Source organism: Chiloscyllium punctatum, chromosome 24 (genome assembly GCF_047496795.1).
Source record: "Chiloscyllium punctatum isolate Juve2018m chromosome 24, sChiPun1.3, whole genome shotgun sequence".
NCBI lineage: Eukaryota > Metazoa > Chordata > Chondrichthyes > Orectolobiformes > Hemiscylliidae > Chiloscyllium > Chiloscyllium punctatum.
In genome coordinates this window covers 50,708,471-50,729,496 of record NC_092762.1, presented here as the reverse complement: position 1 = coordinate 50,729,496, position 21,026 = coordinate 50,708,471, and the positions used below count along the sequence as shown (strand labels likewise).

General features: G+C 39.8%; 1 protein-coding gene across 2 annotated transcripts in view; it reads right to left on the bottom strand.

Moving 5' to 3' along the window:
- kdm4b (lysine (K)-specific demethylase 4B) overlaps positions 1 to 21,026 on the bottom strand; it is a 499,010-nt gene that overhangs the window by 62,459 nt on the left and 415,525 nt on the right. For both annotated transcript variants that reach the window (XM_072593817.1, XM_072593816.1), the window contains 2 exons: positions 10,185 to 10,240; positions 8,123 to 8,231 (listed from right to left, as the gene is read on the bottom strand). In XM_072593817.1, coding sequence (XP_072449918.1) covers positions 8,123 to 8,231; positions 10,185 to 10,240 — 165 coding nt within the window. The remainder of the gene's footprint in view (positions 1 to 8,122; positions 8,232 to 10,184; positions 10,241 to 21,026) is intronic.

Genomic DNA, 21,026 nt, shown 5'->3' with positions numbered 1-21,026 from the left:
TTCCTGCAACATCTTGGTGAATCTGAAGAACTGAATAAAACTAGATAGAATCATTGAGTCTTAGAGCACAGAAACAAAACCTTTGGTCCAACCAGTCCATGGCAACCATAATCTCAAATTAAACGTACCACCTGCCTGCATTTGGCCCATATCCTTCCAAATGTTTCTTATTCATGTTCTTATCCTAATGTCTTTTAAATATTGCAAATATACCCACATCCACCACTCCTTCTGGAAGTTCATTCCACACACGAACAACTAGATTCTGATAGCCTGAATCATTTACAGAATCTTTAACAGAACTGATGTTAGTGTGGGTGATCACTGAACTACTGCAGGGAAAAGACTAATCGTCAAGGTCACCACTGTAACCCTGTTAGCATTTATTCTTGAATGGGGGTCAGGGTAATTTCCGCATCTGACTTCTGTCTGAATCTAAGCTCTAGAGGATGGCTCTAGAAAACAAAATAATCCCAAGATGTCAATGTCTGAACTCTTAGAGATTCATCAGAATTGTTTATCCAATCTCCTGACACATGTTTGAAGACAAAGACCTAATTTTAATTGCAGGAACATAAGGACTGACTCATTAAAACAAACAAAACACCTGTTCGGCAGGTAAGGCCACAAACAGAAAATACACAGAAGTTACAGTCTTCTGTGAGCAGACATGGTCAGAAAGGAGCACACTTAGATGACGCATCAGTCTTCTAAGGTGTCCATGATGTGCTGGAGTCTTTTTAAGCACAGGTTAGAGGTGGAGAAGGTGGCAACCCACATGCCTCCAATTAACTTACTCTTAAGCCCCTTGAAGAGCTTGTTTTAACCAAGTGCTTGGTTGGAGAGAGACAGATCCAAATTTTCAAAGTTGGCAATGGGAAGATGACATTTTTTTTTAAAAATGGTAAGAACAAACTGTCTGAGACATGTTATTGCAGAGTTGTTGGGAGTACATTGGGGAGCCTCTACTCATTGTGGCTGCTGGTGAAAATTTAATATGAATTAAGGATCCTTACATATAACGTATGGATAGTTAAACAGATGTACCCAATGAGTGATACAAAGTTGCCATTATAAAGACTATGTCCTTTCTTTTGCATTTTTAATTATGGACTGAAATGAGAAAAGAACAGCTGTAAAACCAAGGATTGCTGCATATTTTTGAAAGCAAGCAACCGAACGCTCATTGTAAACAACTGTTTACACAGCTGTTGCTTTTAGCACATGTTGCAATGTGGTTTGTAAAGCAGCTGGAGCCAAAGGGTTGCATACAAATGGAACTTTGGTTGGCACCATTGGCTAGTTGATCAGTTATTGATGAGAAAGATTTTCTGCCTGTCTACAAATAATGTGATTAGCTCTCAGATAACTTTTTCAGGCACTTTTTCAGGCTGAAATTTATGCCTAAAAAAAGGTTTATTTCTCCTCCAGCAATTGCTTTAAGCTACGACTTTTAATTAATAATTCAGAGACCGAAAAAGGTGTGAAACAGTCATGTCAAAAACCAGTTGAGGCGTCGACAGAAGGAAGACTGAAGCAGAATTCAGTGATCAGCGGAAGAATCATTTCAGCAGATCCTGCAAACAGGGACCACTCAACTGCTTTCTCAGTTTTTCATCCATTCACCCTTGTGGTTTTTTTTTCCTTCCTGTCTGTGCAAGTGTATAAAGGGGAGTTTATATGGGGATTTGAGTTTTAATTAGTAGTGTTATATACTGACAGTCTATAATTGTTTACATGTAACTACAACGTATTTAATTGTAATACACAGTAATTCTTCAGTACAGAAACCCGGTCCGTGCTTTCTGTCACCTGGGTCTAAAAGCCAAGTAAATTGGGAAATTCTGCATACTTGTAGAAAACCTTAAACTTTTGCAAAGACTCTTTGCAAGGCTTGATTTCTAGTGTGCTACTCCAATGAAGTGTGACCATCACTTGATTGGAGCAGGTTGAGTTAGCTTTTGGACACTTGTCTGCACTTGGAGGCTGCTGGTCCTTTGCTGTCCTGCCTCTCCATTCCTCTAAGCAAGAGCAAGACCAGTGATGGTTGACTTACAAAAATGCCCTCAATAACTCTTTCTCACCTCTTGCCCATTCAAGAGCAGCAATGTGGCTTCCAGGTTAATTAGGACCTTCTTCACTGGAAATCAAGACACATGACTGATGTGCAGACTGGGACCTGGGAATGATCTCGCTGTTAGAATCTTGAAAACCATTGGGAAATCCAACTCAATAGTTTTCAATGATAGAAGACCAGAGCTGTTCTTCTCTCCAAATATGCTGCTACATCTAATGAATCTTTATTCAGCTTTGGTCACATGGTTATATCAAATTCCTAATCAACCATAATTAATCAATTACAAGTTATTCTCCTGTGGCACTGTTAATGGTTATAATCCAGTGTCCAAAATGTTGCTGTTATGATCAATATGATCTAATTTCAAGCGAAGGAGAGGAACATATGCATGAAAAGAGGTAAAGAGAGAGACAAGGGGATTACAATTATCCAAGGAGAAGGCAAAGTACAATTTTAACACCAAAGCAACTGGTTCAAAGAAAAATAAAGGCTCCCGTATCTAATAGAGCCAGTGCTTTGTAGTTGTTCTATGAATATGTCTGAGTCAGCACATGCTAAGATGACAGATGCTATGCACATAATACACTCCAAATGTGCCTTCGATTTAATACTCATCCTACCGATACATGTTATATACAGACATTTCAAGCATACATACAATTGGTCACAACAGTTACTTGCTGCGCTCCTCTATTTTCACTTTAACTCATATCGGTTGAAATCCAGGTAAAGTTAAGTGTAGTTGAGGATTTGTTTTTCTGTGGGCGGAGGGGAAGTTGGAGGTTTTTGTTAGGACAGTATTAGAAGAGTCAAGACAGGATTCATTATATTACAAATTTGTGGCAACTTATACACAAAATAGTTGTTATATATGGTTGCAAGACATCAGTTACTGCACTTCAAAATAATTCCCTGTTAATATGAAATGCTTTGTAAAAACTCTATGCACCATTTTATAGCAAGTTTCCAACTTTGACTGCAAGTACAAATTGAACACAAATTACAAATAAAATTTGAGAGTGACACAAGGGAATTGAATATACCATTGCAACAATATTATAACACTTCAAGTTAAAGCGATTCAGATACCTACAATGTTAACACAACTACTTTTTGCCCACAAAGGGGAGAACAATTTATTGGTTATCACATGACTGTTATATTGGTTGGCTTTGGTTAATTTGTTATATTCTGCCAATACAGGCACTAAGCATGCCTCAAAACCACATCAGACTTTCAACAATTAACCTTCGGGAAAACATTGCTTCATGGACTGAACATGGAAATTAACCATTAATAGCTTCCAAGGTATTGATTTGACAAAGTATCATGTCTAATTTCCATACGATTCATAAACTGAGATGGGGCCCCATTTCTTTTCCATATTTACAGATTGAATTTAAAGCAAATTTGCAGACAGAAAATGGAAGGGCCTTAATCGACAGTTGCCAAAGAAATATGACCATATGAATTTTGAATGACTATTAAATAACTAATGAATTTTGCATACTTCACCTTTGGTAAACAAGGTTAGTCTCACGGATACATCTATTGTGCACAACAATGAATTTACTTTGTACATGCAAATGCCATACTTGATTGCTTTGCTGGAATCTGAAGTGCTCACATTTAACCAAACTGATTGAGAATATTGAACTTTAAGTGCTTTAAAATATGAATATTAAGCAGTCAACCAGGGTACGTATTTGGTCAATTTTTCCCTTCATCACTTAAAGACATCAGCTCTTTGTTGTTTCCATGTGGATCAGTCACATAGTAACAGTGAAAGTTGTTATACTGCCAGAGGTCCAAATGATTCACTTTCATTCGAGAGAGACGACTGGAGGTGAGGTTAACATCAGGTGAAAGCCAAGTTTTAGAAAGTGGGACCTTCATGATAGCCTCAGCCTATATGTGAACTGAACTAGCGCTGTTTACATCACTCAACATCACAAACCAGCCATCCAGCCTATTAAGCTAGCCAAACCTCCTCCTAGTGACAATTATGTACCTGTGAGATTTGATTTCTATTGTTAGCAGGATAGGTTATTAGCAATCATGACAATGTGATAACAATACCAGCCTACCCCATCAATGATTGCTGAAAGTAGATTGGAAACGAGATCTCTGGTTGATTTCCTTCCCCCAAGTCAAGCAGAGTACCAAAGGCTGTCACAGAGCATCTTACCACTGCAAATTCTATACAGTCTGGGAATCTAATCTGGGACATTTTTGATCTTTCCTGGTCAGAAAATTACAAGAAATTGTTAGGAAAGCTTGCTGAGTCCCAAGAAACTTTTTGTTTTACTGAGATTAATGTTTTGTGTAATAAATTCATCATTATGAACAAATGAACTAGCAAAATTAAAATCTAACATATACACAAAGATTTACATAGACAAAGATGATAACTGAGAAAAAGCATTTCTTTAATTTAAAAAACTCCCCAAGCCAATAACACATTAAGAAATAATGTTACCATTAACCAAGTTGTTCACTTTTTTTTCCTGAAGTTGCTTACCCCATGTAAAAACAAAAGGTTGAAATGAATGGTAAATCAGTAACGATAACACAATATTGCAGTGTTTTTGGAAACTAGCAAAAACACTGAGTTGAGCTATGTATGAGAATTTAGGCAAGTGGAGGTGGAGGGAGGCATTGCTGTGTTTTGTCTTGTCCTGGGCATTTTTGCAGAGGGCTGCTTTGGGTTGACATGCTGCTAGTTAGTTCCATCTGTGGGCCTAAGTAAATACCAGGTTTCATTGAGGAGGATGAGCAGCAACAAAATATGGTCATGGTAAGATCTTTATTTTCCCGGTAAGTCCGCTAGTCGTTAAAAGTGCAGACGTAGCAGTCAGTGGACTGTGATGCTCCCTCTGTCAGATGTGGGAGATCAGGGAGCAGTCAAATGTCCTTGGCAACTGAGTCTGCAGGAAGTGGCTGCAGCTCCTCTCAAGACTATATGGATCAATTGGAGCAGGATTTGGAAGCACTGAAAATCATACAGGAGGCAGACAGTGAGATTGATAGTAACTTCAGGGAGGTGGTTGCATCGGAGGTTCAGTCACGAAGATGGGTGATTGCCAGAGGAAGTAAGCAGGAATCTCCTGTGGCTGTTTGCAGGTAAAGGGATGCCTGGCAAGTGGGAGGCTTGCAAACGCGAGATAAAGAGAGTTCAGATACACCATGGCCCTAATGGTAATATTTGTATTATGGACAGCCACGGGTGAGGTGCCAGAATACTGGAGGGTGGCAAATGTTGTGCCATTATTTAAGAAAGGCTGCAAAGAAAAGCCAAGCATCTACAGACTGGTGAGCCTAACATCAGTAGTGGGTAAGTTGCAGGAGGGGATTCTGAGAGACAGATCTCCATGCGTTTGGAAAGGCAAGGATTAATTAGGGATAGTCAGCAAAGCTTTGTGCATGAGAAATCATGTCTCACAAATTTGACTGAGATTTTTGAAGAGGTGACCAAGAGGATAAATAAAGGCACAGCAGCAGACGTTGTCTACATAGACATTAGCAAGTCCTTCAACAAGGTTCTGCATGGTAGACTGGTTTGTAAGGTTATACTGCACGAGATCCAGGGAGAGCTAGCCTACTGGATAAAAAAATTGGCTTGACAGTTGGAGACACAGGGTGGCAGTAGAGGGTTGTTATTTAGACTATGAGACCTGTGACCAGTAGTGTGCCATAAAGATCGGTGCTAGTTCTACTGCTATTCATCATTTATATAAACAATTTAGATGAATATAGGAGGCATGGTTAATACATTTGCAGATGACACCAAAATTGGTGGTATGGTAGACAGTGAAGAAGGTTATCGAATAGGACAAGGAGATCTTGATCAACTAGGCCAGTGGTCCGAGGAAAGACAGATGGAATATAATTAATATTAATGCAAGGTTTTGCACTTTGGTAAGACAAACTAGGTGAGACTTACACACTTAATTGTAGGGCCCTGAGGAGTGTTGTCGAACAGACATCTAGGGATACAAGTACATAGTTCCTTGAAAATACCATCACAAGTAGACAGGGAGGCGAAGGCAGCTTTTGGCATGCTTGCCTTGATCACTCAGAACACAGAACAGGAGTTGGGACATCATGTTACAGCCGTACAAGAATCAGTAAAGCCACATTTAGATTACTGCGTACCATTCTGGTTGCCCTACCTTCAGGAAGGCTGTTACTAAACTGGAAAGGATGCAAAAAAAGATTTACAAGGGTGTTACCAAGACTGAAAGGTTTGAGTTATCCAAGGAGAGGCTAGATAGATTGTGATTTTCTTTTCCCCCTGAAGCATAGGAGGCTGAGGGGTGACCTTATAGAAATTTATATAATCTTGAGGGGCATAGGTAAGGTGAATAACCAAGGCCTTTTTGCTAGGGTAGGGGAGTCTAAAACTAGAGGGCCTAGATTTAAGGTGAGGGACCTGAGGGGCAACTTTTTCCACATAGAGGGTGGTGCATATATGACACGAGCTGCCAGAAGAAGTGGTAGAGGCCAGTACAATTACAACATTTAAAAGACACTTAAGACAGGTACATGGATAGGAAGGCTTTAGAGGAATATGGGCCAAATTTAGGAAACCTGGGTTTACGTGAACAAATTGAACCAAAGGTCTGTTTCTGTGGTATAGGACTCTAACCAATTTTAAAATATCAGGGCATACTTTTTTAAAATTCATTGACAGGATGTGGATATCACTGGCTGGGAGTCAACCACAGTGCAATGGGTCTGGAATCACATGTAGGCCAGATCAGGTAAGGATGGCGGTTTCCTTCTCTCAAGGATACTAGTGAACAAGATGGGGTTTCCATGACAATTAACGATGCTTGATTGGTTACCATTTGACTTTTAATTCCAGATTTTTATTAAATTTAAATTCTACCATTTGCCATGGCAGGGTTCAAACCCAAGTCCCCATAACATTACCTGGGTCTTTGAATAAGTAGTCTAGCGATAATACTACTAAGCGATCACCTTGCTATACAAGGTAATGCTAGTAAAAGAAAATAATTGTCAAATTTGCCAATGAAGTGCAAAGCTGATAATAGCACGCAAACTTATAGTTACCATTTTTTGAGTTTTTCTGTACAGAGAAATAGTTTCTGTATTGGACACATTTCCAAAGGGTCCTATCTGTTTGTTTTTGTCATTCTTCTTGGTTTCTTTACAAAACGAGGTGCTAACTCACAAACCCCAGTAAATGCTGAAACACCCTGAAGTTTACCACAGAGATCAGCACCCGTGATCTCTGGGCCCGAAAAAGCTGGAAAATGCCAAACTGTGTCTGACTTTATAAATGTTATCTTATTAGAAAACTCTCCAAAGTAGTCTTTATTAAGCTCATGCGGAGATAGAAGTTACCAGTACCTGATTGGGACCAGGCCTAGAGTAGGAATCCAGTTACAGAGCGCACACATATTCTCTCTGCTTAACTAACCAGCTTTGTCAATCATACAAAAGAGAAAACAACTCATTAAGTTTATGAAACACCACTTGTTTAATATTCCATTTTCTTTCTAAAAGTGCTGGTTCAAATAGTCACTGTTCACATCAGTCATTCTAGTTACATTTTTTAATCATTCAATAAACCACACTGAGGCACATTTCTTTCAAATGTTAGCACTTATGAACAGAGTCCACTACTTTACAGTTAGGAGCAGGAATCATGCTGATTGGTCATTAGAGCACTAATGATACTGGCTAATTGTATTGTCTTCAGCAACTTCAGTGGGATCAGCAAATACCAAGTCTTATACTGGAGGCTTTTTTGTTTCGAGCTGTTTTGAGGTGGGGAGAAAGTTGGAATTATTCTTCCTTAATAGTAGATAATAATTGGGATACACAAACATGAGCAGCAAAAACAACCAAGTGTGAAAAGTTTGGCCATGTAGCCAACGAAATTAAAAGTTCAAAGTGTCCCTTTCTTTAAATGACTTGCATTTTCCCCTCACTTCCCTTACTTTAAATGAACCTGGAAGAACAACAATACAAAAGTACTGACATAACAGAATTGGTAATGATCCCTATAACACTTACCAACTTTTGTCTCTGCTCTGGAATCCCAGAGACATCAACTGGATTCCGTTCCAACACGTTCAAAAACTTCACCTCAGGGACTGCTATTGCGCAGATCACATGGACCCACCTAAACAGACAGACAAGTGCAAGCATGAAATTAGAAAGGCATTGGGTTTGATAACAAATAACCTCCACCATTCAAATTATTTAATTTACATTGATATTTAGTTTTAGATCACTTAAAACAAGTTGTTAATTGAAAACTTGAATGTTAACAGTCAATTAGAAATTACAGGAGTGATCCCAGAAGTCTGCATGGCTTAACTACCAGTACTTAACCAATCAAGTAGCAAGGCCTGTTTTATACTACACAAACAGCAGCCAGAAAGGTAGCTCACCACCAATGTAATTCTCAAAGGCAATTAGAATGGGGAATAGAAGTTGGTTTTGCTAGAAATGCCATACCTCTCAAATGAACTAAAAAAATCTAGGTTATTATGGCATTACAATATAAAAAGCTAGACTTGTGGCTTGTTGTTAGACAGTAAACAAAATGATCCCAAAAGGTTGAGGCTTCTTAAACCTAAGGAAAGATAAATCAGCCACAGACAGGGTGTAGCACAGATTCACCAGAACGGTACTAGAGCTAAAGAGTTACATAAGGTTACATAAGCAAGGCTCGTATTCCCTTGAACATTAAGGGGTGATTTAGCGGAGATGTTTAATTTGATAAATATGTTTGGTAAGGTAGGTACAGAGAACTTGTTTCCTCTGTTGGGGAGTTCAGGATATGAGGGCATAAGCTTGGCCATTCAAGGACATTGTCAGGATACACTTCAACAATGACAATTTGTATTTATATAGGATCTTTAACATCATAAAATAGACCACACAAACAAAATGGAAAACCAATGCTTCCTCAGAGAAATTGAGACTGATAGATTTCCATTTAATAAGGCCATCAAGGAAATAAGGATGATGGAACCAAGGTAAAGAATAGTTTCACTGCAACTTAGCAGATGAATTTATCCAAGAGTGTCTTCTTTGGGTGAGCCAGCCTCCAGGACAAGAAAGACTCTTCCCCCCCCCCCCCCCCCCCCAAGGCTGTAACCCATTATTCTAACAGATCAATTTCATTCTCAGCCGGACAGCTCAATGGAGCAATGACAGGGTGTTTGGGTGTTAACAACTAGGTATTGGGATCAGGTACATTACTCTTGAAGAGAGCTGATACAGAAGCCTTCGGCTGGATGGTCTCCTTCTGCATTGTACCATTCTATAATTTCATGAAAATAACACAGTGCACTACCAAACAGTAACAATGAGTTTGATCACATCAAAATACAAATTTATGAAATTTCTTTGCTGTTTGAAATCAATATTTAATTTAAAATAAATGATTTTATTAAAATTGGCAGCAACAAATATTGTACAATGATTTCTTTGACATTTCTATGCAATATCCAAATGTTAAGGTTCAATAATCCACACACATATTTAGATTATATTTTAAATGGGGAGCATCAGGTTTCATGCAAATAGCACAGTAAAGCCACTGGATAGAGATCAGCAACAGGATCACAGGCCAATTTTCCTCTCTTTAACTCAGGTGTACTAAAGACAGTTGTGGTCTTGAATGCAAATTAATGCACCATAGCATGGCCATTGAACCTGTGGCCTCACTCAGCTTACGGTTCACTGATGGGCAAGTCAGTGTTTGGCAAATACTTTTGGACTACTCTCAAACACTAAGCTTACATAAACCATATCCTAACCATTTAACTTTAACTTGCAAAAATGACACAAGTACTGTTCCTGATCAAAATAATAATTGTGCAAATACTATTTAACAAAAGCAGTATGAACGTAAACCCAACATACAAAGGGCACAAAATACAATAAAGATGCATGAGCGAAAAGTATGACCTAATTAGTCACGGTCGATCGAATGCTGGAGATCCAATTCAGAAGTTTTACTATCAAGTGACAGTCCTGTTTATCATCAATTAAACAATATATGAATCAATCTAAAACTCTAGGAGTATTTCAAGTATGTCTCAAAACACAAATGTTACTTTACCTTTTATCCGTGGTGCTTTTCAGTGCCCCACCTCTCAAATTGCACAAACAGCAATCCTGGAAATAAGAAATAAAATTTCAAGCTTAAGAAATGGAAATTAAATGTTAACAGGCAGACTTCAATCTGAATTCACACAACGGAATTTAAAACAATGAAATGAAATTTAATTAGCTTTTACTATGTGTACCTTGAGCACAGCTGGCATACAGTGGAATTTGGGAGCTTGGGAAATGTATGAGATCAGTGAGGTGGGAGAGAAAATTTACCTTTGCTTTGCCTAACGTAATTGAAGCAGGCAAGCTCAGCTGCTAGGAGACAGTGTGTGTTCCGTTTGAAAAAATTAAAAAACACCATAGAAATCTGGTAAGCTGATTCACTGTTGCCTGCTCAGTGTGGGATTTTAGTATGTAAACAGCCTAGCTAAGACTTAGGGAAGGTCTGGAAATAGAAAGCAGTAACATTTTAATATAGTTACACAAGACAGTTATTTGTTTAATCAAGGAGTAAATAACATTCAATTGTAAGTGGCATCAATATTTAATAATGCAGTAACATTGTGGTTAAGAGACGCAACTCATTTCAGATAACTGATTAAATTAACAAAATTACATTTCATGAATTAGCACACTGACAGCAGTGGGACAGGCACTATGTTACAGCTGAAGGATGTGTAGCTTCTAGAGAAACTTGTAGAAAGGGACAGGAGGGTGTGACCATGAGCGAGGCGGGTAATGGGAAAGAGTAAGGGGACATATTGTAATACTGCAGTACAGGAGCTTCAGCCTTGACAATGATCTAACAAGGTAAAAACAATGACTGCAGATGCTGAAAACCAAATACTGGATTAGTGGTGCTGGAAGAGCACAGCAGTTCAGGCAGCATCCAACGAGCAGCGAAATCAATGTTTCGGGCAAAAGCCCTTCATCAGGAATAAAGGCAGTGAGCCTGAAGCATGGAGAGATAAGCTAGAGGAGGGTGGGGGTGGGGAGAGAGTAGCATAGAGTACAATGGGTGAGTGGGGGAGGAGATGAAGGTGACAGGTCAAGGAGGAGAGGGTGGAGTGGATAGGTGGAAAAGTCTCTCTAGTACTCTATGTTACTCTCTCCCCACCTCCACCCTCCTCGAGCTTATCTCTCCACGCTTCAGGCTCACTGCCTTTATTCCTGATGAAGGGCTTTTGCCCGAAACGTTGATTTCGCACCTCGTTGGATGCTGCCTGAACTGCTGTGCTCTTCCAGCACCACTAATCCAATGATCTAACAAGCTTGAAGTGTTCACTTATGTGGATGAAAACAAGGTTTGTAGGGAGGATAAGTGGATTGACCAGGATGCCTTTCAAACAGTGAGAGTTAAATTAATTAATGGAGATATAATAGTGAAGGGGTTAGACATTGATCCAAAAAAGCAAAGAGAGAGAGTCCAGAAGGTTACATTGCCTATCTTGTGTCAAGATTCAGGACATCTGCTCAGGGTTGCCAGCACTTTGGGAGTGGGAGGGAAAGGATCCAGTTGGCAGTTATAGGTATGGCTAGGAAAGAGGCTCTGCTTGGACAGTAAGAGGTGCTAAACTGCAAACTGAAGAGCAGAATCTCAAGGATAATAATCTAAATTATTTCTTCAGCCATGTACCAATAGGCAGAGGGAATAAGAGATTAGCAAACTTATATGTGGCTGAAAGACTGTAGTATAAGATGTGGGTTTTGGTGTGGGGTATTGGCATGAGTATTGGGGAAAATAGGAGCTGAGTCTTCGAGACGGTCTGCATATGAAACATGTTGAGACCAGTATTCTAGCAAATTAAAAAATCTAGGGAAGAGGAGGACTATAAACCACATAATAGGGGTTGGGTGGGGAGACATGTAGCAAATCAAGGAAGAGTGTCAAGCAGGAGGGATTATTAACAAACAAGGCTGAAGAGCAAAATAATAATAGGTGAAATGAAATCAGGGAATGGCATGTTGGGACAGATAGAATAAACACTTACACAGTCAAGACTAGATGTTACAAAATTAACAAAAAGACAAAATTAGAAGCTCTGTATCTGAATGTACATAGCATTTATATTTTTCATAAGATAGACATTTGGACAAAACTGATTCCTAATGTCACAGTAAGAGCTAGCAAGAGACCCTTCTACAAAAAACGTGTCACTCTCGGATCTGCATGGCATTTCCCAGTTAATCACTGGGAGGGATCACTGGAAGAACAGAAGTGAATGGGAGGGAAGTGATAGAGTGAGGGAAAAATAAGAAACCTTAAGCAGAAGCACGCTGAAAGCAAAATGAATGTGGTTCCAATTAGTGAGACTTGTAAAATATCTTTGACCGCCTCCCTCAACTCTTTTCCTCCAATAGAAATGCTCTCAATGCTGATTAAGATTTAATTGAGACCATGTTATTAGAAAAGCAGAGCTCACAGCAGAAAATGGGTGAAAAAAATATATTTTGAAAGAGTAAATTAATACAACAGTTTTAAAGCACCAAGAGAATCAGTAGCCAGAAGAAACAAGTTTAAAAAGTTATTAGAATTAGAGTCGCAGAGTTAGAGCACACCACAAATCGAGGAACTGCAGCCCATTGTGTCTTCACTGGTCACTGAGCACCTATCTATTCTAATCCCATTTCCAGTGCTTGGCCCCAAGCCTTGTATGCTATGCTTTTTCAGTGCTTCTCTTCAATGCTGAGAGGACTCATGCCTCAACCATCCTTTCACACAATGAGCTCCAGACAGTGATCACCCTCTAGGAGGAAATGTTTTCTTCAAATCCCTTCTGAACTTCCAACCCCCTACCATTAAATCAATGCCCTTTTGGGATATTGACCCCTCCACAAAGGGGAAAGGTTCCTTTACAGCTACCCTATCTAAGCTGCTCATCATTTTTAGACCTCAGTCAAGACTGTGGAGCCAGAATAGCACAGATCAGGCTGCATTCAAGGAGCAGGAAAATCAATATTTCGGACAAAAGTCCTTCATCAGGAAGGATACCTGAAACGTCGATTTTCCTGCTCCTCGGATGCTGCCTGACCTGCTGTGCTTTTCCAGCACCATATGCTTGACTGTAATCTCCACATCTGCAGTACTCACTTTTGCCTATTTTTAGACTTCAGACAGGTATCTCCTCACATTTCTCTATGCCAAGGAAAACAACTCCAGCCTATGTCGTCTCCTTTCACTGGTGAAACATATCAGCCCGGGCAACATTTTGTTGAATCTCCTCTACACCCTCTGTAACGCAATCATATCTTGCCTATAGTATGGTGACCAGAACTGCACACTGTACTCCAGCTGAGATTTTCTACAATTCCCTCTTCTTGTATTCAATGCCTTACCTAATAAAGGCAAGCATCCCACCTTTCTTATTACTGTCTTTATCTGCCCTGTTGCCTTTAAGGGTTTATGGAGAGAAGCAGCAACGTCCCCCTAATTCTCAGTTTTTCTCAGGTCCCTCCATTCATTGTGTACTCCCCTGCCTTTCAGTTTTATGGATTAAACTCAATTTACCACTGTTCTGACCATCTAATCGGCCCATCTCATCCTCCAAATTATTTATTACACCAATTTTCATGCCATATGTGTACTTACTGACCAAACCTCCTACATTCATGTCTAGATCATTAATGTAAACTACAAACAGTGAGTAGCTGAGCACTGAACCCTGCATGTAGTATGCCATTGGACATAGACTTCCAGGCACAAAAAAAACAAACCAGTAACCTTGACTTTTTGCCACAATGCCAATTTTGGATCCAATCATTTTGATCTTACTAATCTTGACCAATCTGCATGCAACATTTTGTCAAAAGCTTACCGAAGTCTGTGGTGACTACATCAACTGCATCACCTTCACATAGGAACTTTGTCACCTCCATGAAAACTCAATCAAGTTCATTAGACATGATCTCTCACTGTCAAAGCCATTATGACTACTATTGATTGACCCATGTCTCTCCAAATGGAGATTAATTCAGTTCCTTAGTACATTTTCCAAAACTCTCCCTACCACTGATGTTAAACATGTTAGCATAATGTTCCCTGGTTTATCCTGGCTACCATTCTCGAATAGTGTTACCACGTTAGTTGCTCTCCAGTCCTTTTGGACATCTCTTTTGTCAAAAATACCAGAGGTAGCCCAAGGAGCAACATTTTCATATATCCAGTTACAAGGCCTTGTAATGAACTAGTTGAAAGAGTGGTGGAAACCGGTCAATAATAACTTTTAAAAGAGAATTGGATAAATATTTGAAGTGGGAGCATTTTCAAAATTATTGGCAAAGAGCAAAGGAGTTGGACTAAATGCTTAGTTAGCTCTTTGAAATAGAGGGCAAAGCACAGCCGAACGAATGGCAATCTCGATGCTACCTGGGGTAAAACCTGAGAAGTACTATTTCAATTAGAAAAAAATTTAACATCTGGCTTTATGTGAAATTTTCAAAGAGGAAAAATTACACCTTATTCTCAGTCAGCATTCCACAACAAGCCAACAGAATTTAAGAACTTTCTTTTTCCTCAAATGACTGGATACAGTGAGTGGGGATTAAACAAACGTCCGGAACAGATGTTTTCTCTTGACTTATTGCTGTGTACTAAACTTATAGTCACAGTTATTCAAGTATAGTATTTAATTTGGCAACGATTCAGACACTCTTTGTATCTTTCGCACTGACATTTTTGTCTGCGCATCACTGCAACGTGAAATTCACTGATGCTAATGAACACTCTGATAAGCCAAAATACTATAGAACCAGAGGTCAGAGTCTAAAAATTAAAAACTAGGCTGTAAGATGAACATACTTTACTTTAACATTGTTCTTTGGGAAAAGAAAACTATAATCCTTGTATTGTCTGGTTTACATGTGACTCCAGACCAACAGCAATGGGATTGACTGTTACTTCGCCCCCGAAATGATTCCGAAAATCACTTTGTTGTATCAAATCACTACATAAGGTCAATTAAGAATAAAACCAGACGAACCACTCAGCATCAACACAGGCACCGGATATGACATAATTACATCATGCTCTGCCGATCCTGTGAAGTGCATTGCACTAATGCATGGGAGGTGGTGCCAATACTGGGACATCTATCCCACAGACTAACCAAGCAACAGCCGGACATAGGCAGAAGTTGCAGAATCATGTCTTACAGCCAATGACCTCAGCTTCTTTATCACTATGCTTGGTCTTCCTGTTCCACTGGGATGGCAGAGCTTCCAGAGGTGACACAGCAATGTACAAGTGGAATGCAGTGGCTGCGGATGTTCTGCACAGTAACCCTGGATCCCAATAAGTCTCAATGCATCAGGCAAAAACATGGACAAGGAAAACTGCAGTCCAAACTAGCTACTGCTCTGCTTCAGTTGATCATGGCTCCACATTCAAAACCCATTTGGAAGAGGTGCTAAGGCAGCAAGGACACAAAATGTATTCTGGAAAGGCAATGTAATTGTATAACTAGAGTGACTCAGCAGCATCACTACCGACCAATTGGGCAACTCCTGAAGAACAGATTTGCAACTGAGCCTGCGCCACATGTTGGCAAAATTACAGGTCCAAAGTGATCAGGCATCATGGATCGCCCAAAAATGCCCCATAATCCGTGCGCCTAGACAGGTCGTGGCTTTTGTCCAGATTCGTTCAACCACAATCTGCAACCTCATTCTCACCCACAGCATCAGGCATAATTAAAAATGAGGTGAGGCTATAACAATTGGACTGATGGTAGATGCTTAGTTATTTAAGTGTATCCAAGCTGCAAGTGCTTGCAATATTACGGGCTGGTTGGTGAAGTGTCTTCCCAACATAGATGGTTTGCAATGCAGAACTATTTAAAGTTTTTAAATGTGGCCTTGTATCATTTGTACTGATCACCTTGATGTCACGCGTCCTGAGACACTTCCCCACAGAAGATCTGCTTAGAGATTAAGTAATCACCCTGCCCATCTAAGTTGAACTTTCAGTTCCTATGCTGTTGACATAAACACAATGGGATTTGCTGATTGTGATTTGACCCTGTTGTCAAATTGTTATGCTGTGCCTCAGGTATCTGTGGTGGATACCTGAAGCTTTGCTGTGGTGCCTACAGCAGACCCTAATATAGTACCATACAGTATGTGGTGAGGATGGAAGTTTGGCAGTGTTTAATATTCAGCTTTAGTTTAATGCCTTACTGCTTCCAGACATGATCATGGAGTCAGTCATGGACAGAACTTGCTTTCTGGATGTATGCACAGGCACCATCAGAGGAATTCAGAGGAAAATCATTCTCAATATTGATATCGATGGCATCAAGTTTGTCTGTTGCTTCAAAGCATGCACCTGGTGCAGATTGAAATAAAACCATGATTTTGGAGACTGAATTTTTTTTTTCAGCACTGAAGAACATTTTTGCAAGTGTCTGTATGTCTTCCATGTCATGGTAGCTAGGACAAGTCACCTGCATACAGTGATTGTCATGGAGGCATGTAATCTGGGGAGAGAACTTCCAGACTTAAATTTAATACTGACAGTAGCATGCTGGTCTCTGCTGGCTTCATTAAATGAATAGAGGCACATACTCATCTTATGATGCTGGCTACTGCAAAGGCACTGAACATCTCGCCATTGACATAAACATATCTAGCCTTGCAGAAGTTGTAGGATTTTTGACATGGATGGCAACTGTCACAGGCCAGGCTGAATCGCACTGTCAAAAGCTTTAGCTACATCTCTGAACAGCATGTTAAGATGCTGATATTGCTCTCTGAAATTTTCTTGAAAATGAGTACTACAAACAACCTAGTGGCTAACTCTGAAGCTACAATGTGATTTTGGGAGGAAATCCCTACAGGAAGTCTAACAGACATTTAATAAGCAACACAGCACAACAAACAACAGATGCAACTTGCACCAGACAGAAACAGATCCGAACAGCCAATAGATGAGACCTGCCTAAACCAGCTGTAAATGGTGATGTACAATTAAAAACAAACTGATGAAGTTTCCGAAAACATCCTCACCAGTTCTGAAGAAGGGTCACTGGACTCAAAACATTAACTGTTCTCTCAACTGATGCTGTCAGACCTGTTGAGTTTCTCCAGCAATTTGTTTCTGCTTGTTTCAGATCTCTAGTATCCACAGTTCTTCATTCTATTTTACTCACCGATTGTAGTGGACACCAACGCCAATACAAAAGGACTTGGTTGATGGGTTTTCAACCATCTTCATCTGAAAGTGTCACGTGGACATTCCATTTCAGTTTCCTCCTGACGTTCCCTAGTATCCAGGCTACAGTCAATTCTATTCATTCCACATTCTATAAAGAAATTGCTTAGCATAATGAACACAGCAAAGACTTTGGTTGCAAAGCTGAAGGCTTGTGTTCTAGAACTAGCCATTTTCCCAGCCAAGCTGTTTCAACACAATACTGCCATCAACTCCAAGTTCCATCCATCATAGAGCAGGACAAATCCAATCTGTTCCATCAATCAGAGGAATTTTTAATAGTGCTATGGAGTGGCACTTACTCATTAATAACTTATTCATTGATGCTGACTTGGGGTTCTGCCAAGGGCCACTGAACTCCAGACCTCATCACAGCTTGATCCAAATATCAACAAATTAGATGAACTCAAGAAGTGAGGTGAAAATTACTGCCATTGACAGGAAGGTAGCATTTGACACAGTATAGCATCAAGAAGCCCTACTAAAACTGAAATCAATGTGAATAAGGGAAAACTCTTTCCACCAGCAGGAGTCATACGTAGCACAAAGGAAGATCACAGCGCAGAAGCTCTTCAGGGTAATCCTCTGGGTGCAAACATCTTTATTTGCTTCACAAATGGCCTTCCCTCCATCGTAAACTCGGTGGTGGGTATTGCTCACTATTCAATAATGGGAATGGGGCTGAAAACACAGAAAATTAAGACTGTAGGTTTTGACTGGCACTTACATTTGGGATAACAAGTGCCAGGTAACATTCATGCCACACAAAAGTGGAAGCAATAGCCTGGTGGTATTATCGCTGGACTATTAATCCAGAGACCCACGTGATGTTGTGGGGACCCAGACTTGATTCCTGCCAAGGCAGATGGCGGAATGTGAATTCAGTTTTTTAAAAAAATCTGGAATTAAGAGACTAATGATGACTGTGAACCCACTGCTGATTGTCGAATAACCCACCTGGTTCACTAACGTCATTTAGGAAGAAAACTGTCATCCTTAACTAGTCTGGTGTGCATGGGATTCCAGACTCTCAGTGGTGTGGTTGACTTTTAATTGCCGTCTGGACAATAAATGCTGGTCAAGCCAGAGATTTCCTCATCCCATGAATAAATATATAAAAAGGAGAGCGCTTTTTAGGTTGCTCAGGTTGAGGTTCTGGATGTAAGTTTGCTAGCTGAGCTGGAAGGTTCATTTTCAGATGTTTTGTCACCATGCTCGGTAACATCAGTGTGCCTCCGGTGAAGCACTAGTGGTAAAGCCTGCTTTTCATTTGTGTGTTTAGGTTTATTTGGGTTGGTGACGTCATGTCCTGTTCTTTTTCTCAGGGGGTGGTAAAAGTCAATGTGTTTGTTGATAGAATTCTGGTTGGAGTGCCATGCTTCTAGGAATTCTCCTTTCTCATTCAACGATATTACAATTATTGAATCTCCCACACCAGGAGCATTTTGGGAGTTGCTTTGACCAGAAACTTAACTGGACCAGCCTCATGGTACATAGTGACTATAAAACCAAGCCCAAGATTGGAAATTCTGAAGCAAGTAACTCAGCTCTTGACTCTCCAAAGCATGGTCATCATCTGCAACTAATCAATCAAAAGTGTGATGGAATACTCCTCACTTACCTGGATGAGTGGAACTCCAACAACAAGGGTGGCATGGTGACCCAGTGACTAGCACTGCTGCCTCATAGCATCAGGGACCCGGGTTCAAGTCCCACCTCGGAGGACTGTCTGTGTGGAGTTTGCACATTCTCCCATTGTGCGTGGGTTTCCTCCGGGTGCTCTGGTTTCCTCCCACAATCCAAAAATGTGCTGGCCAGGTGAATTAGCCATGCTAAATTGTCCATGGTGTTAGGTGGGTTAGTCAGGGGTAAATATAGGGTAGGGGAATGGGTCTGGGTGGGTTACTCTTTGGAGGGTCAGTGTGGACTTGCTGGGCCAAAGGGCCTGTCTCCATACTGTAAGGAATCTGCTCTGATCTGATCTGATCAACATGTAAGAAGAAGCTTGACACTATCCAGGACAAAGCAGCTTGCTTAATTGGCATACATCAATCACCATCCACTCCCTCCACTACCACCACTCCGTATAGAATGCACTGCAGAAACTTACCAACATTCATTAGAATGCAGCTTTTAAACCCATAACAATTACCACCTAACAAAGCAATGGCAACTGCAGCTAGCACTTGGCTTCGTCAATATTTGCCCCTAATTCAACATGAAAAAAATCTCTGGTCATTATCATTGCTGTTTGTGGGAACTTGATATGTGCAAAATGCTTATCAGAAAATGCAACAATATTACACTTCAAACAGAATTTCTTTACTGTGAGGTGCTTTGTGTCTTCAGCATTGAGTTATAGAGCACAGAAACAGACCCTCTGTCCATCCAGTCCATGCCAATCATAATCGCAAAGGAAACAAGACCCACCTGCCTGCACTTGGTCCATATCCTTCCAGACATTTATTATTCATGTATTTGTAATAACAAGAAATCTAAAAGTAAATCTGGAAACAAGTCTGCAATCTCAGGGACAGCTGCAAGACTATGCTACTCTGAGTCCACCATCCAGCACAGCAGATTAAACTGAACACTGGAATCGGAATTAGTATCACACTTGAAATTAGTATCTCGTTGAAGCAGAGAATTTTTGTGGAAGCTGTTTCCACACCCGAGCAGGTAAATGGACAATAGTTCAAACCCTCGGAACATCCATTATTTGTATTTACCTCCATCACTGTTATATTTGAAGTTTTTAAAAGATATTAACTAAATACAAGTTTTTTTTGTGCTTTTTACCACTCAGTTCAAGGTTTTGCAAAACACTCAACTTATATAGCGTTAACTTAAAAGGATTTCTTCTTGAAGATTCGAGACACTGTCATCCTGAAGCCTCAGTAGGAACCTTAATCTGTCAATTATTTTACAAACATCACAGAGACCAAAGGTTAATAGAATAATTCTTAATAAAATGCACTTTACTGAAACCTATTTTCAATTTTTAAACATTTTTCATCAAACACTTGAAGAAAAGAATGATATGAAGGGAATTCTTGGAATAAGAAAATTTAATTTTGTGCATTACCAAATCCACTAATATATTACTTTTTGATATACTATTTAGTGAAATTAATAGCACATCCTCTAAGCTTTCAATTAGACCCTTGACAGTCTCAACGATGAGGTTAACAATTTCACATTATCCTCGTTTTTGTATTCCTTTGCTTGTTTTAGTTTCTTTTCCTTTCAGTTAACAGCGCAGCTGCATTATGCACATCCTGGGTTTCTTTTATTGCCCAAACTCTATTCCCTTCGGAACTGGAGGACTAATCTTTCTATCATTCCCATCTGTCTTCCACCAAACCCACAAGAATTTCTTTTGTACTTGGCGCAATCACTCTTTGTTCAAAACCTAACATTATCCCTAACCTATTCCAATTCTGATGAAAGGTCAAAAGCCTGAAACATTAACTCTGTTCTTCTTTCTACACATATGCAGCCTAATCTGCTGAGTTATTTTTACAGCATTTTCTGTTTTAATAACTCTTAAATAGCATACGATATGAATTAACTTGTGGAACTAGAATTTGAACGCCATCTAAAGCGTCTCTATCTCAAATTTTAACCCAAAAATTACGCACA